Below are 26,329 nucleotides of genomic sequence, written 5' to 3'. Positions count from 1 at the left end.
GGCGCCGGCGGGAGGTCGGCGTTTGTACTCCGGGACTTCTTCCCCTTCATTCCCCCCCTGCCCCGCGCCGCCCCCGACTTGGCCCGCCGCATGGGGCTGCTGGGGTCGCTCCGGACCCGCGGAGTCTCGAGTCTCGAGGTGGGGTAGGTAGAAAGCGACCCGCGCGTGTGTGTCGGGGCGCTGGGGCCCTGACCGCTCCCACGCGCACGGCTCGGGCCCCTCTGCCCCGCGGCTGCTCCAGGACGGTCCGTGAGGCCCCGGGGACGGGAGGGCACAAAGGAGGCTCCCTGCGGGCCTCCATCTTGCCTGCGTGACGGAGCCGAGGCGTGGGCTGTGTGTGCCGGGGACGGCCCGGGAACGACCCGCGGGGGCCTGCGGAGCGAGCGCGTGTTCAGGCGTCTGGCAGCCGCGCAGGCGCGCTGCGTGCGGCCCCCCGCGGGACCGGGGGTTCGGGCCCCTCGCGGCCTCGGCCGGGTGTGTGCTGTTAGCCCGCCCTCCGATCGGGGTGAAAATCTCAATGGAAAACGCGGCGAACGACGCCTTCTGGGCACCACGGACGCCGCGAAGAAAGGAAAGCAAAATGTCTCACTTTTTTTTTCTTCTTTTTCCTACTATTTCCAACTGTCATTGCTCTCCGTTTCCTCTCAGCCCTGAGGCGCGTGCCCAGAACCCGATGAGGCCCCTCAGGATGACTAGATTGGGTTCAGGGTATTGTTTGTGATTTAAAAAAAAAAAAAAAAGGCGGAAACTTGCCCGTCCCCGGGCCGATTGGATCCCCCTGGGAATGCACTGCACCCCAACACCCCTCAGACCTCGACAGAGGATATTGGGTTCGTTTGCCTTGGATTTGGTTGGAATAAAACACAAGCCCTCGCTTTTCACCTCTTTGCCAGCTCCATTCCCCTTCCCGCCATCTGGGTCAATTCAGTCTATTAAAGAGCATCACTTAAGTTTCCTGTGTTCTAGAAAGTATTTTTAAAAGAGTTTTTCCCCACCCCATAACTGATCATCAGTGCCCCACCTGTGGGCTGCCTTTTGTAGTCTCAGTTTTCATCCATCCAGCTGTGTGGCTTCCCCAACCCCTAGTTGGTGGAAGGCTTTGGGAGGGAAGGAAGCCAAAAGAAAACAAAAACACCAGTGTAACCAAAAGCTTGGCAAATGAAGAACTTTTATGCCTTTTAACTTGTTGGGCTTGTTCTTATAGTTTAAAGAGGCAGCTGAGATCAGGCTGAGCCCAATCAGATGTGACCTGTGCCACGTCTGTAAATGGTTGTTACTTACCTGTACCTCGGTTGTCACATTTGTAAAATGGCCTGGCTTCAGCCTGTAGCACCACAAAAAAGGGAGAAGGAGAATAGTGATAGAGCCTATTTTATGGGTCAGGAGGAATTTTATAAGATACTGGTATAAAATGCCCTGGATAGCCACGCACCACCCTCATGCCTGTAATCTAGCTATTTAGGAAGCTGAGATCTCAGGATTGTAGTTTGAAGCCAGCCTGGGCAAGAAAATTGGGGAGACTCTGTTATCTAATTAATCAACAAAAAAGCTGGAAGTGGAGCTGTGGCTCAAATGGTAGCGCTCGAGCCTCAAGCAGAACAGCTCAGGGACAGTGCCCAGACCCTGAGTTCAAGCTCCAGAACTGGCAAAAATAAATAAATAAAGCTGGGGATAAAAATAGTCAGATACTTGAAAAGCTTTAAATATCTGGATAGTGTTTCACCTTTCAGGGTCTTTTGACTTTGGGGCTGTACCTGTTCCCTGCTTTAAAAAAGAAAACAAAACCTCTCTGATTTCTGAAACATTTTCTGATTTGTCTCCTCCCAGTAAAAAGATTCATTCATGCTACTAGTTTTACCACCAATTAAAAAGACCATTAGGTGACACAGAACAATTTGTCCAAGTTTTACAGTGGGATTTTATGTGGGTGGTTTTGTTGTTGTTGTTGTTTGAGACAAGGTCTCTCTATGTAGTCCAGTCTAAGTGCTGGGATTTCAGTTGTACACTACCACACTTGAACTTGAAGCATCATGCTTTATGTACTCTTATTGTGATCAGTTACTTGAATGATCATGTAACAGCAGAGGAGAGAAACTGATGGAGCCTGGTTGTGTCTGACAAGAAGTCTTTGGGAGGCAGGAGAAAGAAAAAACTTTAGAGAAAAGCTGAGCTTGTGGCAGTGAACTTTGGCTTTTTTCTTTATGTAACTGAATCTATTCTCATGGAAAAACTGTCTCCTATCTTTAAAGTCACTCACAGACTTGTGAAAAGTGTTGGCTTTAGAGCTCTCTGTTAGATGTAAGACCTGGGGTTGCAGCCTCAGTGCCTGGTGTACTTGTGCTACTTCTGGTTACAGGAAATAGGGAGAAGCATGTATTTCCTTCCAGCTGTAAGCCCCCTTGACCTGTCTGCCTCTCTATATTATGTGAAGTCTCCAAAACAATTTCCTTTCCCTCTCTTCACTAGTAAGCCACAGGAGAAATTCAGGGATCCCATTCAGTTTTTAACACTGCCAGAATGAATCTTGAGTCCTTTCAATGGAATACTGTTATTTTGGGGATTCCCTTTCAGCTGTGACATTTTGCAATTAGCCATTTAAAATGGCCACCAAATACACCAAGCCTCACAAGGTGCAAGCTTTTTCAGGTATCTTGTAAAAGCAATAACTTCCCTTGTGTGCCTGTAGTGACAAGTGGTCAGTGAATAGTTATAAATTTGTCATAGTTGTGCTGAAACAGTTCTACTTACCAGGTATTTGTGTTATTGTAATTGTTGTTATTTTGATAGTTTGGGGTTCGAACTCGAGGCCATGTACTTGTTAGGCAAGTGCTCTACTGCTTGAGCCATGCCCCAAGCCCTCCAATCAGGTAGTTTCTGAAACTCCGGCCAGTCATCTGGAAATACGATATGGCTAAGATTGCAGGTTCAGATTCCAAGGCTCTTGGGTGTACCAACGTCTGCATCCTCAACAGGCTCTGAAGTGCTGTGGTGCTGTTAGATCACACTTTATTTCCTTTTCTCAGTTATTAGACTCACTATTAGACTTAGTTACTGGCCTCAAGCTAGTAATCATCTGAGTGTGCCAATTAGAGACATGCGGCACCATCGTGGCTTAGATCACACTTTTGAATAAATCAAATACTTAGCAAAACATCTACATTTTCTTTTGTCTGTTTCTTTAAAGATATTGATTTTGTCTTGCATTTCTAGAGTCACACTACACCCCATTAAATGTGATAGATTCCTTCTACATTTAATTTTTTAAAGTAATGATAAATAGGCTTATTATGTCATTTATTTTTGGTACGGGGATGAAACCTAGGGCCTTGTGCATGCTAAACATGTACTGTACTACTGAGCTACATCTCCACATTGTTTTCTTATAGTATTTAAATACTAAGTTTCCCAGGCTAGCCTCAAACTCTGAATCCTAATCTCTCAAGTGCTAGAATTATAGATGTATACCACCATGGAACCAAGAGGAAAAATTTGTATTAGTTTGGTTACTATATTTAAAGTAAAAACTAGCTGCTCAGTAGAAACAGCTGTTTTGGTTAAGGAGACTGGAGAATTATCTCCCATAGGTTCTCCAAAAATGGTGCTATGTACTATAAGTGCATTTTTAATATTATCTAGTGGCAAACCATAAGATTCTTAGCTGTCCTTGCATGTGTATTCTGATAGCCTCCCAGAGAACCTTCAGTCCAGTTGAAGCACTGCCTAGGAGCTATGACCCTGTGGTCTCCATACAGCTTTGTGTTATAGGAAAGCTACTTTTAGCTTTGCTGTTTGGTGGAGAAACTTAAAAAAAAAAAAAAAAAAAAAAAAACACTTAAACCGTGTTTGATCCTCAGCATCCTGGCCTTTGTGCTTTGTTGGCTGGGGACAGCCTGTAGGCTGTCGGGCAGAGGGGTGGCTGGGAACTCAGTCCAGCTCCTCAAAGATGTAGCCGATGCATGTCCCGAAGCTGTGTGCAGACCCTTGACAACAGGGTGACACTGTTGGGGTGGGAGTGGGGGTTTCACAGGAGCCCATGGCCTGGGGGCAGGAGGGTGCTCCTTCATTCTATAGACTTTGTGAAAATTTTAAAGAAGCAGCCCAAGGGGCGGGCAGGGGCACACTAGGTTTTGGTTCATTTCCAAGCCTCAGGAAGTAGCTTTGCACCTGTTTCCTTTTCTGTGCTTTGATTTCATCAGCAGGAAAGGATTTTAAGCCAGTCTGGAGGCTCCAGTCCTGGGGCTCCAGGAACCTTCTGCAGCCACATCTGGTCTGGCCTCTAACATGAAAATTCTTTCTCCCACAAATCTAGTGCCCCTAGAAACATGCAGCAACCTGCACTGCTGAATGCCACTGTCTCCTCTAGCCTGGCTTCCGTGTTTGTGCTCTTGAGGGATGAGCAGCATACAGAGCCGCTTTGTCTGCCTTACTACTTTCTGCCGCTGTGTATTCATGGCATTTATCTGGATACCTGAGGCTCCTGTGAAGACAAGATCCACAGTTTGGTCACAAAAATGGTAGCGCCTACTCGGTGGAACAACATGTGACATCTTCACCAGCACAGGTGGCCCTCTGTAAGCTTGCGTGGAGGGGCAGCCCTTGCTGGACTGGAACCTGTGAGGCACAGTTGAGATGAATAAGATGATTCCATGAGTAAAGAATCCTGGGAGTCACTGACTGCACAGAGGACAGTTACTCCTTAGTCCATTCTTCATCATTTGAATGCTTTAGTCACAAATGGACTAACGCTCCTCCCCAAATTCCCAGTCCTCCTTCCTCTACTCTAGCCAGGAGTGAGTAGGCAGAAGCTAGACAGCTGCCCAAGGGTGATACAGTGGATAGAGAAGGGGCAAATGTCCAGTGGAGTTACCACATACCTGCTGCTGAGTATATTTTTCCTGTGGGGCAAGAGTAAGTAAGCCAGGCTTCTATCTCTCCTAATTATATCTGGTGGGTCACATAGCCTCTTCAGGTCTTGGGAGCTAGTGGAGAAATTTAACAGCAAGCCCAGATGGTCCCTGGTTTATCCTGAAGTGTGTATGGACTCACTTGGTTTGGACAACAACAGGACATTTCTTGTATGTGCAGCAAAGTGGGATTCATTGTTCAGTGTCTATTTTCCCATGTCTTCTGTCAGTTTAACTTCCTGGTACTCTTATGAGGCCTCTGCCCCATTGTAGAGCTGCTAGTGTCCAGGAACCCTGGAAGGTGTGACCTGAGAACACTGAAGCCCACATCAGAAGATGCATTAGAACAGATGACATAGGAGGCAGTACTGGTCCAGCACAGTTGACTGTGTTCATCTGTGTGCAATCAGATAGGCTGCTCTGAATGGGATGTCATTCCTCTCATGGGAGGATCTATACAAAACACTCAACTGCACCCTGTTCCCAGAGGGTTAGAGGAACGGTGTGAAAGGTCTAGAATCATACACAGGTGGACTTGGTTAACAGTTGCTGCGCCAAGGATTTTTTCCTGGATTATCTCTATCCTTCATTTCTTCCTTCTGTTGATTTAGTAGCATGTTACGTACAGTTTAGAAGACATTGGCAAAGACTTGGATTTATTTTTTCACCTGTATCTGCCTTAGTTGCCATGCATAAACTGTATCATGCAGGGTGTAAAACACAGTTTATAAAGCAGGTTAAAAGTAAAATTGTCAAAAGCCTCCTTTTCCAGACTGGGAGAACTACCATATTCTCTCTTTAGAAGTCCACTTCCATGACTCTTCAGAGCTTCATACACTGTTAATCTCATTCAGATTAGACCTTGGAAGTGTCTTCTGAACAGTTTACACCTGGATAAGTGGATGGATACCTGCTTTTTGAATAAATGAGGTCCAGAAACAAAAAAGCTTTATTAAATGATTTGCATACATGCAACCACTTGCCCAGTTTCATCTTATTCCAGCCATCTACTGATTAGCAGGACAGGGCAGCTCTGGCTCTACTGAGTTTTTAGAAGCAGAGTAGAAAGTCATAATTGGGACTTGGTAGGTAGTTTCTCCAGCTTGGACCCACAGCTCACCGGTAAATGTCTCCATGTGCAGTTTCTTAAAGGGGCCACTAGGTGATGATGTGACTCCATGAAAATCTGTGTCAGCAGGACATAGTCAATCTTGTTTGTCTCTTCAGTCTTCTTTCTCTTTTACTTTGTGTGTTTTTCTCTCTATTGTCACTTGGTCCCTAGTTGGGTGCTTGGGTGCTGGAATCAACCCAACGTAGGGTTTCCTTCTGAAGCGAGGGTAAGTGGCCCTGCCTCTGGGGTGCAAATGCACACTGATAGCATCCAGAGGCCACTGGCTGCATGAGTTCTGGCTGATTATGCTGTGGATATCTAACACATATGCAACTAATCATACCATTAGTTGTCGTTGCAAAAGATTGGAAATAATTCAGATACCCATTAACACAGGATTAGTGCAGTGAAACTGAGTGCCTCCTTGTATCACTGAGCAGCAACAAAAAAGAATACACTAGTCAGATGTGGGGCACACAACTATAGTCCGTGCTATGCTAGAGACACAGGCAGGAAGATCATGGTCTGAGGCTGGTGTTACAAGACATGTCACAACATTGCTGGGGGAGGGGAGGGGGGTAGTGGTGAGGGGGGAACAACACTAAAGCTGGAGTTCTAAAAAGTAGGAGGTGACTAGATATAAAATAGGGCTAGAGTGGAGCGCCAGTGTCTCGCATCTATAATCCTAGCTATTCAGGAGGCTGAGATCTGAGGTTTGCAGTTCAAAGCCAGCCTGGAAGCCGGGCATCAGTGGCTCACTCACGCCTGTAATCCTAGCTACTTAGGAGGCTGAGATCTGAGGATCTCGGTTCAAAGCCAGCCTAGGCAGGAAAGTTCGTGAGACTCTTATCTCCAATAAACCGCTAGAAAACCAGAAGTGGTGCTGTGGCTTAAGCATTCACCTTGAGCTGAAGAGCACAAGGACAGCGCCCAAGCCCAGAGTTCAAGCCCCACGACCGACCAAAAAAAAAAAAAAAAAAAAAAGCCAGCCTGGACAGGAAAGTCTGGGAGACTCATCTCCAATTAACCACCAGAAAACTGGAAGTGGCACTGTGGCTAAAGTGGTAGAGTGCTCGCCTTGAGCTGAAGAGCTCAGGGATGGCACCCAGGCTCAAAGTTCAAGCCCCACAACGGACAAAAAAAGCCGGGGAGGGGGCTGGGGAGAGAGTGCCTAGAGGTATGACTCAAATGATAAGAGTGCTTGCCTAGCAAGTACAAGGCCTTGAGTTCAAACCCCAGTTCCACCAAAAACAATAAAAAGGTTTTGAACAGCATGTCCTGCACTGCTTGGCTACCTTTAAGTAAAAGGTGGTTAGAAGATAAAAGTAGATAGGGCTGGGAAGGTGGCTCAGTGGTAGAGCGCTTGCCTTGCATGCATGAGGCCCTGGGTTCAATTCCTCAGCACCACATAAGCAAAAAGAAAAAAAGCCGGAAGTGGCCCTGTGGCTCAGGTGGTAGAGTGCTAGCCTTGAGCTGAAGAGCTGAGGGATAGTGCCCAGGCCCAGAGTTCACGCCCCATGACTGGACCCCCCCCCCAAAAAAAGAAGAAGATAAAAGTAGATACTCATGTTTCATCTTGGGAAGCAGAAACTAATACTGCTTACATGTGCTTATGGCAGTATCTAGTAGTATATATATTGCCGGATTTATGTGAAAAGCTTGTTGCTGTTTCCCCTTCTATATGGCTTCTTTGTTCCATGCTTGTAAGATACCTGTTAACACTGATTGTGGCAATGCCCCCACAACACTAACAGCTGGCACTGGGTACTGTAGCGCCAGACATTGTCAGGAGTGTTCTGCCCCTACCAGCTTACTTTATGGAAGAACGAGACTAGGGCAGAGGGAGACTTGAGTCTACAAATTTGTTTTAAACCTGAGCCATGAATTACCTATCAAAAACTTATTTTCTGGCCGGGTGTCAGTGGCTCACTTCTGTAATCCTAGCTACTTGGGAGGCTGAGATCTGAGGATCACAGTTCAAAGATAGCCTGGGCAGGAAAGTCTGCGAGACTCTAATCTATTAACACCAGAAAAACAGAAATAGCACTGTGGCGCAAGTGGTAGAGCGCTCACCTTGAGCTGAAATGCTCAGGGACAGCACCCAGGCCCAGAATTCAAGCCCCACAGCCGACACACTCCCCCCCCCCCCAACCCCCGTGTGTGTGTGTGTGTGTGTGTGTGTGTGTGTGTGTGTGTGTGTGTGTCTGTGTCTGTGTGTGTGTCTGTGTCTGTGTGTGTGTGTCTGTGTGTCTGTGTGTCTGCGTGTGTGTCTGTGTGTGTCTGTGTGTGTGTGTGTGTATATTCCCCCCCCCCCAACCAGCTCCTGCACGTGTGGTTGTGAGAATGGTGAGAGTGAAATGAGGATACATGTACAGTACATGCTTTAAATTAGGAATCCGGCCACTTTTGGTTGTGCCCTGGCCAGGCAGGGTAGGACTCATGTATTTGCTAAGGAGTGGTCTCAGCATAGGCTGAGCCCATCAGATTGCATTTCCTGGAATTAAAGCTGAGCAGGAAGCAGGATAAGCCTGCAATACCACCCCCTCCCTGACAGGTTCCCCCACTGCCTCCTTTTCTATGCCTCTTCTCTGTTCTCTGAAGAAATGAAGCTATTTCTGTGCAAGTCTGAGCTTTGAGGTTGGCCCAGCGATACTGCAGGTGGCTGCTGACATCTTGGGTGCTCACAGCTCCTCACATTCCCTTCTAAGTCCTCTAAGCTGGTTTTCCTCCTGTTTCTTGGCCTAGCTTTCCTTCCTTCAGTGCCTACAGCAGCCTTGGCTAGCTGATTATGCCGAAGATGGCCTCCCTCTGTTGTCCTGGAGCTCTTCCTACTCACAGATACAGCTCTTCTTTTCCTTCTTTGCATATTTGCCCTGTACTCTGTGCCTGTGCAGCTTTCTCCCCTTCTTCCCTATGAACTCACTCTTGTGAAATCCACCTGGCTTTCCATAGCCCTTTCCATGGCTTCGCTCAGCTACCATTGGCAACATAAGCCAAGCTAGCCCGAAGAAGGGCACTGATTTCTCTTGAGTCACTAACCATGCTTGGAATGAGACCACCTGGTTCACAGCCTACTTATGGTTCAGTGTTCTGAAAGGATCTGCCTCCTCTGCCAGGCAGACTCAAGCATTGTGAGAAAAATACTTCTTAGGCCTGTTGGAGGCACAGGCATGTCCTGACTTGCTGTCCTCTAGAGCAGAAAGGAGAGAGGCCAGGTTCTAGCCATTTGCCATCAGGCTGTTGCGACAACAGAACCACTACAGGGCTGCTCACAGGGAGAACTCAGATGGATCTCTTCCCTACTGAGCTTGGGTCCCTGGGACTACATGAAGAAGTATCTTAGGCAGGACCCAAGCTTGGCTCTGAATTAGACCTGTGAAGGATGAGTGTTGAGGCAGCTGACTTCCTATTTTACCTTACTTAACCTTGGCCTTCTACAGTAACCATATGAAATATGCAATATGCTTTCTTTCCTTGCCATGAGGGTTTTCCATTAAGTAATGTCAGAAGCTGCAGGGGGCCGACAGGAAGAGCAGGAGGAAATACTTGTATTTGTTCTGAGATTACAGAACTGAAAAGCGTTTCATGACTTGGTGATTAGGATCAGTTCATCTGTAAGTTGCCCACCAGTCTGAGATCACCCATCTCCTATGTAAATGGGCCCCAAGTCAGCCTGGCAAGATAGCTCTTTAGGACGCCCTCCATCTTCTGATCAGCTAGGTGTTCAGACGTTGTCTACTACTGCTTTGTCTCTCTACCCATTGGCTTCTATTGTGTGGCAAGTAAACCAAGCCTTTGAGGTCACACCTGTACTAACCCTATCGTGGGATGGTATGCCACTGGAAAAGCAGAGGACAAAATGGCACACATCCCCTTTTGGAAGGGTTTGGGCTAAGGAGGCCAAATAATCACCTTTTCTAAATTTTTATTTGGCCATAAATACTTGCTTTCATCACTAAGGTTACTTGGAAACAGATGTTAAAAGTCTATGTTTTTCTCTTCTCCTGTAGGGAGCTGAAGGTTTCAAGCAAGCCCTGACCTAAGGACAAGCCCAATGGCACTAGGTGAAGAAGACACAGAGGTGGAGGCATCTGTGGACACGAAGGCCCAGTCTCATGGGAGGCTGAGCTGCAGGGAGCGAGAGCTGCCACCCCAAGGCCCTCAGCCAGAGCGGCCCCCACACCTGGAAGCTGGTGGAGGGCCTGCCTCCTCTGAATGGGGAGCTGAGGCTGGCAGTGTCCCTGGAACTTACCTGCCACGGGCCAGCAGAGAGCCAGTGGTGAACAGGTGTAAGCCTGCCCTTGGCAGCCTGCTTCCTCCTGGCAGCATGGGGACTGGAGACCTTTTACCCTCTGTGGGAAGCCAGGTAGGTACTACAGCAGTTGGGACTATGGTCGACCACTGCCATCCTTTGAGTGTGTGTGTGCTAGCATTTCCTCACCATCTTACATCCTTCCCCAGCCACTATGCGGGGTGGGGAATTGAGAAAGTTGTGCCTTGGGGCCAGTTGGGGTTGAGGGGGGAAGGGAGTCTGTCTATGGTATCTCCTGTTCTTCAGGAGACCATGGTCCAAAAGGCTAGACTCTCTACAAGGGGAGCACCATCCCGCTTCTGACTTGGTGATGTAAAGGCTTTGGTGACTTCTGAGGAGACTTGGGAAAGGAGGGGGGCTGTAGGCTTGTGAAGACTCTGAAACTTGACCTTGCAGCCCCGTAGCAGAGCACTGTCCCTGGCTATGGAGAATTTCCTGGATCTTCTAGACTATACACTGTGCAGGGCAGTCTCTTCCCCATAGTGGGCGTCACATGAGACAGTGATTGCTACAAGTTCTGAGACTATAGGCAAGTCACTGAATCTTTCCAACTCTCATAATTGTAGATGACCAGAATGATCTGTCCCATTGTATCGTGTTCTGTTTTTCAAGGCCTTTCCTAGAGATGACTTTGCTTTTAGTCCCTGTGACCTTGGCTCCTGTGTACTCATCCTGTGTGGAAGCTCTGAGCATGAGAGCAAGGGTGTGGGGGGCTCTGGCACCTTTGAGTCAGACTTGGCCAGGCTGGAAGCCAATCAGACAGCCTAGAAGTGGGCTGCCTCAACAAAGTGTGTGTGCTTACACTGGTATCATGTTTTCCGGTGTTGGGCTCTTAATATGCTTTCCTGGATGAGCTCAGTAAATCATGCAGTCCTAAAGAAGTGGTGCTGTTGCTGTTTCTATTCTATGTGGCCTGGAGGGGGTGGCAGTTGGGAGGGAACATCAGGTCTCTGGTTCCTTAATCTCTCTGTCGCCCTGCCAGTCTCGGATAGATTAAGAATTCAGAATGGAGAGACTGAGGTGACTCATTTTGCCTCTGTTGAGTTAGCACTGGCATGTGAGCCAAGCAGGGTGGGGCCTGGTGGATCTCTTGTTAGTAACAGTGACTGACAGTTTTACCTGTCTCAGTGGAGAGTTGGTTATTTTCAGTCCCAGTGTTATAGACCTGAATTGTGTGCCCTTATAAACCATCTGTAGAAGAAGGTCCTGGAGTCTGGGGCTTACATTGAGGGGAGGGGGACTTCAGGGGCATGATGAGTCTCAGTGCTGGCCATTGTCTGATCCAGGAGTTTTGTTAAGAGACTTGCCCTGAATTACACTGGGGCCCACTAGGAAAAGTTTTGAGATGTTGATTTGGATGTTGTTGCCTGAATTCCTTTTCTCCCTTTCATTATCGCAGGTGGAGGAAACCAAGCTTTCTGTCTCTCAGGAGCTACCTCAGAATGTAAATGTCCCCCAAACCACAGCTCTTTGCTCAGGACATGATGCTGATACCGAAGAAGATCCATCCCCAGTTGATTTGCCCTGGGTGCTGGGCCTTAGCCAGCAGCCTCCCCTCTCAGGTTTTCCTCCTCTGTCACGGTGGAAGTCCATGGCGAGCCCGAGCGCCCCTCACTTCTCCAGCAGAAGTGTCTCTGCCTCCTCCACAGGCAGCAGTCTCCAAGGTCACCAAGACAAGGTGGATCCTCAAAGTGGCTCCTTTGCCAAGGTTGCCTCCCTGGAGCTGGTTGTGCCCCAGGGAGGCCCCTCTGTAGTGGTGCCAGGATCTCAGTTTCAGTGGTCACAGCCTGTAGCCTCTGGGAATGATGCTGTTGGCCAGGGCAGGAGGCAACTCTCCTTCCAGGCCGAATACTGGGCCTGTGTACTGCCAGATTCCCTGCCTCCTTCTCCTGACCGCCACTCCCCACTTTGGAATCCAAATAAAGAATACGAAGACCTGCTGGACTATACTTACCCACTGAGGCCTGGGCCTCACCTCCCAAAGCAACTTGACAGCCATGTGCTACAAGACTCAGGTGTAGACCTGGACAGCTTCTCTGTCTCCCCAGCAAGCACCCTCAAGTCACCTACTAATGCCTCCCCTAATTACTTAGCAGCAGAGGCACCTGCTCTGCCATTTTCTGGCCCCAGAGAGTCAAGCCTTAAGCAATGGCCCTCTAGAATATCCCAGAAGCAAGACAGCATGGGCCTGGCTTCTTGGAACCAGCTTGCATCAACACCTAGAACCCCATGCAATAGGGATGCTCTGTGGGAGAGCAGAGCTGCAGCTCTGAGAGGTGCAAAGAACTGTCTACCTGTGGACAAGCACCTGGAAGTGGGCTCTCCCCAGCTGAACACAAGAGACAGAGGGCAGCCCTCATCCAAGCCAGAGAGGGAGAAGAGAGCCAGTCAGAGTGTCCGCCACCCTGCTTGCAAAGAGTCTGGATGGAAGTCAGAAGAGGAAGTAGAGAGTGATGATGAATATCTTGCCTTGCCTGCTAGGCTGACACAGGTTTCTAGTTTGGTTTCCTACTTAAGTGCGTTTCCCACCTTGGTGACCCTGCCCACTGGGGCTGCCAAGAGACAGAGTTCTCTAGAAGTATCAGACAGTGGTGGGCCTGCTTCTCCCCCATCGGACTCCAGCCGAAGCCAGCTTCCTTATGGATCTGCCTTCCAAGGGTCTGGTATCCCTGAGTGCCAGAACCCTGGTGTCTTGCGCTCCATTGTCCACAACCAGGACTCTACAGGGAGGGGCAGTCTAATGAGCAACCAGGCCCTTAGAGTCTCCTCTGGACTGCTGAAGACACATGCCTCATTGCAGGCCATGTCAGACAGGTGGCCATTCTCAGACACAGATGTTGGAGGGCAGCTTCCCAGGACATCTGAAGAGCAAGAGAAAGCCTCGCTGGTGCAGTGTGTGCAGGTAAAGACTCAGAATGGAGGGGCTGGGAAGGTGGCTCAGTGGTAGAGCGCTTGCTTTGCATGCATGAGGCCCTGGGTTCGATTCCTCAGCACCGCATAAGCAAGAAGAAAAAACCTGCAAGTGGCGCTGTGGCTCAAGTGGTAGAGCACTAGCCTTGAGCTGAAGAGCTGAGGGACAGTGCCCATGCCCAGAGTTCAGGCCCCACGACTGGACCCAAAAAAAAGACTCAGAATGGAGAGACTTTGCCTCTCTTCTTCCCACAGTCTGCTCTCAGCACTGTGTGACTGGCTGATGTTGACTGAGCACTTTTTGTTCTGTCGAGCACTGTGCTATTCCCTGTCTGTTAGGAGGAAAAAGATAGCGTAAGTAACTTACTACTTCAGCTAGCATCAGTCAGCACAGGTGGATTCTGTAGAGCCTGAGCTTTAACCACTAGCCCTGGCTACTGCCCACCTGAGGGTAGTGTATGTGTAGAAGCCTTCAGGAAACACCGGGCTGTTAAAAGTGGCTCTCTCCACTACAGCACTTCTCAAGAGCTTCATTTGCCAGTGATGTAACTGGAAAGTGTGCATGAAAACACTAGACTTTCTGACCCACCAAAACATCTTTTGTGGGCTACCTATTAGTTATCTAGAGATAAAATTAGCTGGAATTGAGTTGCCAGATTGGGTTTGCTTCTGGAATTTTGGCTTGATGTATTGAATTTGTTAATTTAAGGTGTAGCTCTGCCTCTTAGGGATGTTGTATAGATTGGAATCGTTGGTTGTCAGGATTTTGTACCATCCCTGACACTGAATGAGGGTTCAGGAGTGTGCCTGACCTCTGTCCCATTGCCCTACCTTCCTTCTGAGCTGCAGGAATTCACACTGTTGCCTGGCTGATGGCTTGAAGGCCCCATGCTACTGAAGAAAGTATCTTAGCATTCAGAGAGGACATTGGCTTGTTAAGAAGTGACATTGTCGGGCTGGGAAGGTGGCTCAGTGGTAGAGCGCTTGCCTTGCATTTATGAGGCCCTGGGTTCGATTCCTCAGCACCACATAAGCAAAAAGAAAAAAGCCGGAAGTGGTGCTGTGGCAAAAAAGTGACATTGTATATAAGACCAACATTATTACACACCATTCTTTTATGATAAAAGATACAAATACCATGAAGTAAAGTTGTTATCAACTTTGATTGAAATTAGTCTTGATTTAGTCTTTTTGTTTGTTTGTTGGTCGTGGGGCTTGAACTCTGGGCCTGAGCACTGTCCCTCAGCTCTTCAGCTCAAGGTTAGCGCTCTACCACTTGAGCCACAGCACCACTTCCAGTTTTCTGATAGTTTCACAGTCTTTCCTGCCCGGGCTGGCTTTGAGCCTTGATCCTCAGATCCCAGCCTCCTTAGTAGCTCGGATTACAGGCGTGAGCCACCAGTGCCCAGCTTTAGTCATTTATTTTGTGTTTAATGTTTCCTGATGGTTGGCAATGTTGGTGATACAAGAATTGGTTTCCATGGCATGTCTGCCTCTTCTGGTTTGTTTCTTGTGTTCCTTCCCAGCTCCACTCCACCCGTGGAGCTAATGTTCTAAACTTGTCATTTTGGGTGCCTCATTGGGCTCAGGGGAGTTGGAGCCACCTGGGGCTTTTCATTAACCTAGTTGGGGGAGGCTTGGCTTTATAGGATTATGTGTTAGGAGTAAGACAGACTAGTATCCCCAAGGGAAAACTCTGGAAAAGTATATCTGCTGGAATCCTTTTGGTATTCTTAGCTTTCTGATAATATGCGCAGCAGTTTGGTCAGTGATACCACGTCTTATTTGTCTCCTCAGATGTTTTGCTGTCAGCTTGAAGAGCTGATCCGCTGGCTGTATAATGTCCCAGATGTTGCTGACCTTGAAACTCCACCAAGGTCCAGTCTTACCGAGCTCAAGTCTTCTCTGCAGCTATACCGGGTAATTAACATGGTCCTGGTTTTTGGTTTGTTCACTCACAGAATGGTGGCTAAATTAATAACTGGAAAATAAAATCTCAAATAACAGATTCCTAGAATGTTGTAGTTCAATTGTTTTTACCTGAAATCTGATCAGAGGCCCTTTTTAAATTAATATAGTGAATCAAAACTAGTGATTTACATTATAATTTTTCAAATGTCTCAGGAATTATGATTTTAGACCTGAGTTATAATCATAGAGCCACTAGTTACTTATGAATATCTTAAGTAAAATTAAAGATCGGAACTTTTCAGATGTATTAACTACAGTCCAGTGCTGAGTTGCTATCCCATTGTCCACTGAAACACTGAGCAATACAAATAAAAGTTCTGTTGGATACTGCTGGTGTTTGACAATTTGAGCTGAAATTGTTCCCAGGGTATACAATGGAGCACATTTAAACCAAAACCTGACATCATTTTGCTTTGTTGTGTGAGGGAGAGGCTTGGGTTTGTGTTTGGAATTTTTCACCTCCTTTTAATAAAGATTCTGTTATTGTTTTTCTAAACACCTCTTTTATGGGTTTGGGTTAACTTGATCCTAGATTCAGTATATTGAATTGGACAGTAAGTCAAGCAGTTAGCACCCATGAAAATAGTTATTAACCTTGGCTGATTTCTACAAAGTCTGGCAGGGCAAGTCTTTGTAACCTCTTTCTGAGGAGCAGAGGAGTTTTTGGAGTCTGGGCCTGATGCTAGTTTGGAATGGGTTTTCTAGGACAGTGTTTTTTAATTTCTACATTGTAACCAGATCCAGTCTTCAGAAAAGAGTGTGATTTATATGTATGAGCCAGTACTTTTTCTGCCCCCCCCCCCCACACTCCGAGTCTCCCTGGACTACACCCTTCCTGAAAAGAGGGCCTATGTTTCCCATTTTGGAACCAATTAAAAATCTTGGGCTCGGGCCAGAAGACCAACTGCTCCTCCCTAGTAGGAATGCTGTTTGCTCCTTTTGGAGAGGTTGCTGTGAGTTCCTCCCCCAGTGTGAGTCTGAGGAAGGGGAGGAAGACGGTTGGGGGTCCTCTGCAAACCCTGTGTGTACATGCACTTGCACCCTGTTCAGGACCAGTCTCTGCATGCCCAAGGGCCAATTCCACACAACAGAAGTTGCCCTGTTAAGATTTTTCAGTGGCTTTTCTTGGCACAGGAAATGCAAATAAACTAACTCCAGATTCTCCATTTCATCCTTTATACCTTCTTCTGTGACTCAATATACATGCCATCCAGAATCAGCCATCTTGCTTTGTGGCTAGAGTTAGCATCTGAACAGGAGTTGCTCCTGCACATCCAGTGAGGCCTAGACCTCACTGACATAGTTGGTGACCACACAGAGAGGTATGCTGTTCATGCATATGTATGAGCTACTGACTCTTGCTTAGGTCAAGACCTGATATAAGCAAGTGTGAGCTAACAGATTCAGCTGCAACTTCTTTCGAATATACGTACTCAGTGTCTTAACAGTGGAGTTGAAGTAGCATCTAAACTAGAGTACCTGAAAATAAAAATAAGACTGAATGCAGGAAAACTGTAAAACCCAATCATAAAATCAAACTCAAAATGTTAAGCACTGAGCACTGTTCCCTCACTTCTTAGGAGCAAAGGGAAGAACAGAATCAATATTACAGGGCTTGGTGGAATTTCTAAGGACAGATGAGAGACTGAAGTCCGCCCATCCCTTGTGGCCACTCTTAAGAGCAGATTACTTGTGGTTTTCACCTATCAGGTCTGTTCCACTAGAGTATAATTTATTTTGGCAATCCATACCTCTGAGTAAAGGACAACCCCAAAGGTGGGGCATAAAAAGGAATTTTCAACTCCAAGCTGGGCTGCTCCTAAGCCAGCCTCTGCTGGGGAAAAGGGCAGTTGTCAAACTGAACAACAATCAAAAAAACTCCACTAGGCTTAAAGCAGCCAAAGTTAAACCAATACCCTATTTGAGGAGTTCTACGGATCATCTGATGTGTATCCTCTATAAGAATAAGCTAACCTTCACATTACTTGACATTTACAAAACAATAGTAATGACGCTGTTTTCTTTTCTTTTCCTGGATACATCTTAAGCAATTTAAAAAAGATGTAGATGAACATCAATCCTTGACGGAGAATGTCTTGCAGAAGGGTGAAATTCTTCTTCAGTGCCTGTTGGATAACACCCCAGGTGAGATGCCTACAGGCTTTTTAATATACTTTGATTGGAACATAACTGTACATGGTATGGGGGTCCACTGTGGCATCTTAATGTGTACAGCATGTGATGACCAGACCAGAGTAATTAGCTTAAAAACTTTGTGTTGGGAACCTTCATGGTCCTTTATTTTGATGGTCCTGGGGCTTGAACTCAGCACTGTTCCCGAGCCTCTTTGTCCTCAAGGCTAGCACTCTACCACTTGAGCCATAGTGCCACTTTGGCTTTTTTTGAGTAGTTTATTGGAGAGTCTCATATAGCCTTTCCTGCCTGGGCTGGCTTCAGACTGCAATCCTCAGATCTCAGCCTCCTGAGTAGCTAGGATTAAAGGTCTGAGCCACAGGTACCTGGCTTCTTCACAGTCCTTTCTACCAGTATTTGGAAACATACAAATAATTATTACCATCATCATATCCTTCTGGGCTGTAGATTAAAAGTTGAGCTAAGTATAACTCAGTGGTCTAGGTTTGATCCATAGCACCACACCAAAAAAAAAACAAACAAAAAAGTTACTCCTCCATTAACTTCCGTTTTCATCACCCCTCACACATCTGTCAAATCAACTTTTTAGCTTCCATGTGTAACAACACATAGAATGTTTTTCTTTGCCTGACTTATTTTACTTAACATGTCTTTTAGTTCTGTCCATGTTGCAAATGACAGGATTCCATACTTCACAGTCAAATTTTCATTGTTTATCATCAGACTAGATTGCTCCTATATCTTTGCTATCAATAAATACAGGAGTACAAATACCATATTCATTTCTCTTTCCTTGGCTATCTACTAATGATGCTGGGTCAAATAGCAATAATATTTCTAAGTTTTTTTAAGAAACCTCCATTCTGTTTCCATATAGTTGTTTACATTCCCACCAACAGTGTAAGAGTTTCCCTTTCTCAGCATCCTCACTATGACTTTATTTTTCATGTTTTGCATATTAGTCATGCAGCTGGAATGAAATGTCTGACTTTGATACATATTTCCCTCAAGATTAATAATTTTAAATAGTTTTTCCATGTCTTGGCCAGTTTTATATCTTCTTTGGAGAAATACCTGCTCAAATCATTTGCCTGTTTTTTTATTCAGACTTTTTTGGGTTTTTCCTGTCATTGTTTGGATTTATTCTATATCATCAGATTTAATCCTTTTTTGGATCAACAGTTTATATCTTCCCCCGTTTGCTGCTGCTGTTCTGTTGCTGTGCAGGAGTTTCAATTTGAGTACTTCCATTTTGTCAATTACTGATTTTGTTGCATATGGAAAGTATTTTTGTTGAGAGCAATGTCCTGAAGCATTCCCCATTTTCTTCTACTGAAGATCCAGTTTTCTCAACCCCATTTATTTCAGGTTTTCTTTTCTCCAGTGCATGTTCATGCTGCCTTTGTCAAGTCAGTTGACCATAGATGTGTGGATTTCTGGGTTCTTTCTCCTATTCCAATATTATGTGCTGGGGTGTCAGGGGTTGAACCCAGGGGTCTGTACATGCTAGGCACGTTCCCTACCAGAGCTCTGTGTATCCCCAGCCCAGCTGGGGATACCTATGGTTTTGAACCTAACCAGGGCTTAATCCTTTCAGCAGCATACTAGGAATCCACATTGTCCCCTCCTGAACCCATCCCTCAAGTCCAGTGGATAATCTATGGGACAGTTGCAAGCATAAAAATTTAAGCCCATCATTAGTCACCAAGCCATGCCTGTAATAACTCTTGTTTTCTTCCTGGACAGTTGTGGTGGGAATCTTGGCAGTAAGACAGCAGTCCTCATTTGTGGCTGGGATACTCACTGGACAGCCCTCAGGGGACCCCTGTCTTTGCACAGGTTGAAATATGTTTATCTGCTTTGTGTTTCTACTTTGGGACAGAATTTTAGAAAAGCATCCTATTGATCAAAAAAGGCCTGATGAAGTAAAACTGAAGGGGACAGGGCTACCCTGTACCAAACTCAGGCCATTTTGCAGGATGGATTCCCAATTTAAGAAAAAAAATAACAAACTAGTCTATGACTAAAGTGCCAGGTGCCAAAGGACTATGTTCAACATGGTTCCTATTGGGGAAGGTATGCTATGACAAGGTAAGGTTAAAGCAAAAGCAATGAACAGCTTTAACAGCAGCTTTAACAGCCCAACAGCAGCCCCTGATGTCCTGTAAGGTTGGTTTAGCTAGTGCTTAAGGAGCTCGGTTCTATTATACCTCACAGTTATGGAATGAGGTGGGATTATGCTGCTGTCCAACAGTGTAAGCACTGCTAAGTGATGATATGGGGAGGACTTGAAAGGCAGTGAGAAGGCGCTTTCCATAACAGTGATGGATGGGTACATGGGTTAAGTACTAGGAAGAAGAAAAAGGAACAAGGTGTTTCAGCCCAGCCACCACTGCCATACAAGGATGTGTAGTTCTTGTTAAATGTATGGCAGTTTGATTATACCCATGGCCCCATTAGATGCCAGTAAGAAACCCTCATATCCCCACAGTCATAGTTGTGACAACCCAAAGGGTTGAAGGGTTTCTAGACATTGCCAGTTGTGCTCTGAAAGATGTTGTGAATATCTACACAGGGTTGTTTTTTGGGTTTTGGTCAGTTGTGGGGCTTGAACTCAGGGCCTGGGCTGTGTCTACCACCTAAGCCATAGCACCACTCCCAGCTTTTGAGTGGTTCAGTGAGCTACTGGCACCTGGCCATACAAGAGTTTGATTGAAAGCAACAGTGAAGGATTTTTAGCAGGGGAGTAACTGTCTCATGTGAATTATGTATGCCTTTTACAGTCCGCTGCCCTCCAGAGGCCTTTGTTTTCCCCCTCATGTTCTCTGCACTAGGATTTTCAAGTTTTATGTTGGGACAGAAATTCAGTATGCTGGGCTGGGAAGTTGGCTCAGTGGTAGAGCGCTTGCCTTGCATGCCTGAGGCCCTGGGTTCGATTCCCCAGCACCACATAAGCAAAAAAAAAAAAAACAAAAGCTGGAAGTGGCGCTGTGGCTCAAGTGGTAGAGTGCTAGCCTTGAGCTGAAGAGCTGAGGGACAGTGCCCAGGCCCAGAGTTTAGGCCCCACGACCGGACCCAAAAAAAAAGAAGAAGAAATTCAGTATGCTAAACTCCTAACTGCACTAGCATTTGGCTGAAGAAGTTAGCATATCAGCCTTTTTTTTTTTTCATTAATCCTAGTTCTGTGAAATAGATAACTATTAATAATCTTTTTCTTTTTTCTTTTGCCGGTCGTGGGCCTTGAATACTGGGCCTGAGTGTTACCCCTCAGCACTTCAGCTGAAGGCAAACACTATCACTTGAGCCACAGCACCACCTCCGGTTTTCTGGTGGTTAGTTGGAGATAGGAATCTCATGGACAGTGGGATACTGGTGGCTTAACAAGCCTGTAATCCTAGCTACTAGGAGACTGACATCTGAGGATCACGGTTCAAAGCCAGAGCCGTGACAGTTGTATCTCCAATAAACCACTCAGAAAACTGGAAGTGACACTGTGCCTCAAGCAATAGAGTGCCAGCCTTGAGCTAAAGAGCTCAGGGACAACGCCCAGGCCCAGAGTTGCCCCACAACCAACAACAAAACTGCAATCCTCAGATCTCAGTCTCCTGAGTAGCAGCTAGGATTATAGATTGAGCCACTAGGGCCCAGCTTAGGTAACTATTATTACCCTTCTCTCACTGAGTGGGGAATTTGTCACACATAGCCTTTGGCTCCCCACTGCTATTGGTATCAAGAAGGAAGAGCTCAAATCCAAGAACCCTCTTTGCTCAGAAGCCACGTATAATAGGAGGCCTCTTCAAAGTTACAATTTTGACCTTAAAATGAATCCAGTAATACTCTTCAGAGCCTAACCAGTAATAACATTACACTTTGCCCTGCACAAAGGAATTGAGGGAGGCGGGGTGCTGGCCAGACAGGCTTTCAGAGGTACAGAGGCCTCTCCTGTCTTCTGCCTGGAATCATCAGAACACTTAGCTGTTGTTGGAAAAATCACAAGTTCCTCCTGACACTTCACACTTTGTTCCTCCAGGAGTAGTGTCCTACAAGAGGAGAGCCAGTATGTACTCCATAGGCTTCTTCGGAGCTGCTTTGTTCTATGCTACGTGACATGCCTATTTGCCCTCCAACTCCTTCTCCGCGTTTCTTCACATTTTGGCACACAGTTGGCCCACAGTACAGGCTAACAGTTCTGTCTTGCACTATAAATCCTTATTATATGGGTCAGATGACTATGAATATATTTGAATATAAAACACAAAAGTCATTGTGAACAGTTGTTATTTCATTCTGCTTCCTAAGTCCATCTTCTCTTGGCCCCTATAGCCAAAGTCCAAATGAAAAAGGTCCACGTAATTCCCCTGACAACACCAAGCCTAGCCAAGCCTCCTGGATGGCAAAGCTTCACTGTGTTCTTGGACTACATTCTTCTGCCAGGCCAGCTCTCTTGAGCTGTCAGGACAGAACTTTGTCCTGATGGCTGATGTGGCTTCCTCGGGGCTGATCTCAACAACCCAGTGTTGCTTCTCCTTGCACCCATCTAGTCAGCATTATCGGCAGATCCACAGCTTCCCCTTTCCCTTCTTTTGTTGGCAGATGTTGTAGCTGTGGCAGGAAACTAGAGTGTGTTAAAACAGCTGATAAAGGCACCAGGAATAAGGCAGCCTTTGTTAGTTTAACAAAAGTCTTTAAAAAAGCAAGCCTGCTGTCTAAGAGCACTCTAACTCACATGAACTTTCTGGTACTACAGGAGGGTTCTTAGCCTGTTCTCACATCATTTTTAGTGTGCATATAGAACCCACAGAAGGGGGTCCAGACCACTTGTGTGATGTCAGCTCCCCTAGCCTACAGACATTACAATCCCTGGTGGCAGGGATTCTGAGCATAATTTGAGCCTTACACCTAACAGTAGGAGTTAAGTGTGCCCTATCTCATCTCATACTGGCAGATAATACCTGACAACTATGGTATGGCCTTACTATCATTCATGTGATCCCAAAGTGGAACCAATGGATTATTCTTAGAGCCTTATCAGAAGTTGGTAACTAGCTACATAGGAAATATAGGTATGAGGACCACAGTCTTAAGGCTGACCCCAGGCAAAAAGTTCTGAGATTCTACTTGGAAAAAAAGTAACAAGCAAAAGAGCTGGGAGCATGACTCCAGCAGTCGCCATCAGTTGAAATCCTAGTGTCATCAAAACAAGTTTTGGGGTAGGAATGTGGCTTAGTGGTAGAGTGCTTGCCTAACATGCATGAAGTCCTGCTTCTATTCCTCAGTAGCACATAAACAGAAAAGGTTGGAAGTCGCACTGTGGCTCAAGGGGTAGAGTGCTAGCCTTGAACAGAGAGGGCTCAAAGACAGTGCCCAGGCCCTGAGTTCAAGCTCCAGGACCAGCAAAAAAAAAAAAGAAAAAGAAAAAAAAGAAGTTTGTAACATTGGTTTTCTAGTGCAACTTTAGCCTCTTAAAACAAAAATGATACTGGAATCTAGAGTCATAATTTTGAACTGAAAGCTGTACCTTTTTGTAACTTTTTTTAGTTTTAAAGGATGTCCTTGGGAGGATTTCAAAGCAGTCTGATGAGCTGGAAAGCCATGCAGATCACCTTTATGACTCTATCTTAACATCTCTGGACATGCTGGCTGGATGTACTCTCATCCCTGACAATAAGCCAGTGGCAGCAAAGGAACGGCCATGTGAAGGGGTTTAACATGGTAAGTTGAGAAACCCAAGACCATCTGCCTTCCAGTGATTAGGGCATAAAGCGCCTTCTATTTCTATAAGTTACTTTTTAGAAGCATGTTGAACCAAGGGAAGCTGGAGAGGGTCTGCCCATACTACTGAAAATTGCCAGGAAGGTTGATTATAAAAACTCACTTTGGTGCCTTCATTACTTGGTTTTACCTCTGCAAACACACACTCCCATTTCTACTGCATCCTCTTCACCTCTACTACCACTACCCACAATTAGCAGCAAAACTTTACTTGTGCTTTCATGTGCACACTTTCATGTGTGGGGCTGTGATCAGGTTGCCTGTCCGTCAGGCTCTCCTCACCCAGCTTGTTGGCGGCTATTCTCTGTATGTCTGACAGCACAAATGATGGCAGAAATGCAGTTAATGCCAACTCTCCCTGCCCCCCTTCTCTGCACATTTCCTGTACCACTTCCTTCCCCAAAGAGCCAGGGAACAAATACAGATAACATCTTTGAGACTTAACATATCACACAGCTTTTTTCTTATACCCTCAGAAAGTCAAACAGAAAGACAGGAAAGGGACTAAGGGATAGAAGTGCCACTGCCCACCACCAGTCCATAATACTGTACTTTCTCCTTCAGCAAAATGTTTATAATGTCTGACTCAGATTTTCTAGGTGAGAGTTCACTGTAGGTTTGTCAAGACCAAGGAATCCTTGTATTTCCATTAAAACAATTTAAGTAGATCTAAAATTGGTGTTGATTGCTGTTGCCATTTCTTCCTCTGCAACAAATGCATGTTTGTCTTTCAGGTGTCAACTTTCAGGTGAAAAAGCCAAAAATTGGCTTTGGGAAGAAAACATTCAAGAAGTCCTTGCAAGAGCCAATAATAATTGGCAAGGGGAAAACTAATGTGTCAGCTTTAAAAATCCCTTTCTCTTCTCTGAAGCAAGGGCTATTGAATGATTTTTATTTATAATGAATCTTTCCCAAACTAAGGTTTTCCTTTTGGTGCTTCTCTACCAAAAGCATGTGGCTTTGCTATTTTTTTTTATATATAAAATTTAATAAGACAGGATCTTGCTTTCCCCTCTATTCTGTAAAAAATTGGAGACAATTGTTCTTAAACTATTCCACTTGCTGAGAGCATTTACTGAAGGCTGGTCTAAGAAAGTTCACCTTACTAGATATTCTCAGGAATGAATAGAAGGGAGGGAGTCCAAGAGAGGAGGGAAGCCCTAAGAGTGAAACCTTAGGTCTTTATGAAAGGGAGACAGGTTTGTGAATTCTGCTTTGAATAGAACAGCATAACAATCAGAAGAGAACATAACCTTTAATCTGCAGAAGAGATGGAGCATATGAAAGAACACCTAAAGAATATTTGGGGCATAACATCTTTTGCTATCTTCAGGATTTAGTTTTTCACCTTTGTGTTTAAATAATATCTAAAAAAAAAAAAAAAAAGAAAAAAGTCAGGGAGTTGGAAGAGACCTGCCACTGTGCTTTAGTATGTCTGTGGGGCTAATGAGTGTAAGGAATCTCTGGGATGATTCATCTCTTCATTCCTACTCTCCTTTGGAAGACTTGCCCAAAGTTAAAGAAAGGAATAGATAGGTTCATGACAGAAAAAAAGAAATTCTTTGTTGCTCAAGAGCTAACGTAAGTCAGGGGGAAAAAATCACATTAGATGAACCATTTAAAGCATCCATTAGATATTAAAAAATATATACATCTAGCAGTTATTGGTAGTAATTGAAGACTGCAAAAAAAAAGCACTTTAAAGTTCTTGGGGAGGGATGTCTTTGAATATCAAAGACAGAAACACAGTGCATTAAAAATAGGATCTAAAGCCCAATTAAGTGAGATTTTTGTAAGTTTTAAGACTTTATCTTCTTTAGAAAAATAGCTGTTATATTATTTAATAATTAGCTACTCAATAGCAGCAACACAAAATACAGTATTTCATGTGCCTGCTGTTACTGTGTGACTTGAGAGGTTTACCATGTCTAGGGGCACAATCAGAATTAAACCACTTTGTGACTGCCATCTCTGAAAGACACTTTGCTAGCAAATAAACATCAATATATGTAAAACATTTTAAAAACCTAGAACGAGTGGGAAAAAAAATTTACATTCACCTTTTGTGACTATAAACTGGAACATGCAGGCTGGGAAGGTGGCTCAGTGGTAGAGCGCTTGCCTTGCATGCATGAGGCCCTGGGTTCGATTCCTCAGCACCACATAAGCAAAAAGAAAAAAGCCAGAAGTGGTGCTGTGGCTCAAGTGCTAGAGCGCTATCCTTATGCCCAAGAGCTGAGGGACAGACAGCGCCCAGGCCCAGAGATCAGGCCCCACGACCGGACCCAAAAAATAAAAATAAATTTAAAAAAAAATTAAAAAAAAAAATTGGAACATGCCTGTTGACTTTATAAGCACAGCCCATCAGAAATAAACCCATACACACTAACATGTGGCAGACATAAAAATCAGTCTGCATTTGTCCATGTAAGGATTTTTAAAACGGGCCAAGTGAATGCAGAATGTGTTGCTCCCATTAGGTGGATAAATTAGCTTCAGCAGTGAAATTTCTGTTAAGACTTTTCAGACTATTTTCAAATACTGGCTTTCCTAAGAAAGTGGTACTAGCAAAATCTTCAGCTCCCATTTGTTTCTTGTTTCTCCTGGCTTTATCCCTGTTATGTTTAAATAAATCCTTACTAAAACTTTAAAAAGTGGTACTTTATTGGGTTTGTTCATCTTTGAAATACAAAGGTTGCTAACTCTGAACCTGGCTATGAATGCTATATAGGAGTACCGACTCAACTGAATTTTTTTCCACCCAGGAAGATAGTTGCCAGCTGTATTTCCATGAGCATACATAGCCAGGCTTGTTAGTATCCCTTAAAATTCCGTATCCATGGTGATAAAAATAGACTAGGTTGGCAGTTTCAAGACTGGGTTCTTGTGGATTCATGGCCTCTACTCCAACCATGAGAGACTTACAGTACTAGTAAACTATAGTGATAGTACTATAATACTACTGTAATATTGCTTTTACAATATAGTAATAGTACTGTAATAAAAGTTTTGAAACTTACAAATGGGGGGGGCTGGGAAGGTGGCTCAGTGGTAGAGCGCTTGCCTTGCATGCCAGAGGCCCTGGGTTCGATTCCTCAGCACCACATAAGCAAAAAGAAAAAAGCCGGAAGTGGCGCTGTGGCTCAAGTGGTAGAGCGCTAGCCTTGAGCTGAAGAGCTGAGGGACAGCGCCCAG

At 45.4% G+C, this 26,329-nt stretch overlaps 1 protein-coding gene across 1 annotated transcript; it reads left to right on the top strand.

Moving 5' to 3' along the window:
• Positions 1 to 25,462, top strand: Cep68 (centrosomal protein 68). Its single transcript, XM_070004512.1, has 7 exons — positions 1 to 143; positions 10,026 to 10,381; positions 11,727 to 13,229; positions 15,035 to 15,157; positions 17,257 to 17,353; positions 22,901 to 23,074; positions 23,869 to 25,462. Exons 2-6 carry the CDS (start codon positions 10,070 to 10,072, stop codon positions 23,068 to 23,070), a joined length of 2,205 nt encoding a protein of 734 aa, XP_069860613.1. The 5' UTR covers positions 1 to 143; positions 10,026 to 10,069; the 3' UTR covers positions 23,071 to 23,074; positions 23,869 to 25,462.
• The last annotated feature ends 867 nt before the right edge of the window (positions 25,463 to 26,329 follow it).

The sequence above is a fragment of the Dipodomys merriami genome, unplaced genomic scaffold, assembly GCF_024711535.1.
Source record: "Dipodomys merriami isolate MVZ:Mamm:240054 unplaced genomic scaffold, mDipMer1.0.p SCAF_63, whole genome shotgun sequence".
NCBI lineage: Eukaryota > Metazoa > Chordata > Mammalia > Rodentia > Heteromyidae > Dipodomys > Dipodomys merriami.
The sequence above is the reverse complement of the archived record's forward strand: the minus strand, read 5'-3'. Positions and strand labels throughout refer to the sequence as shown.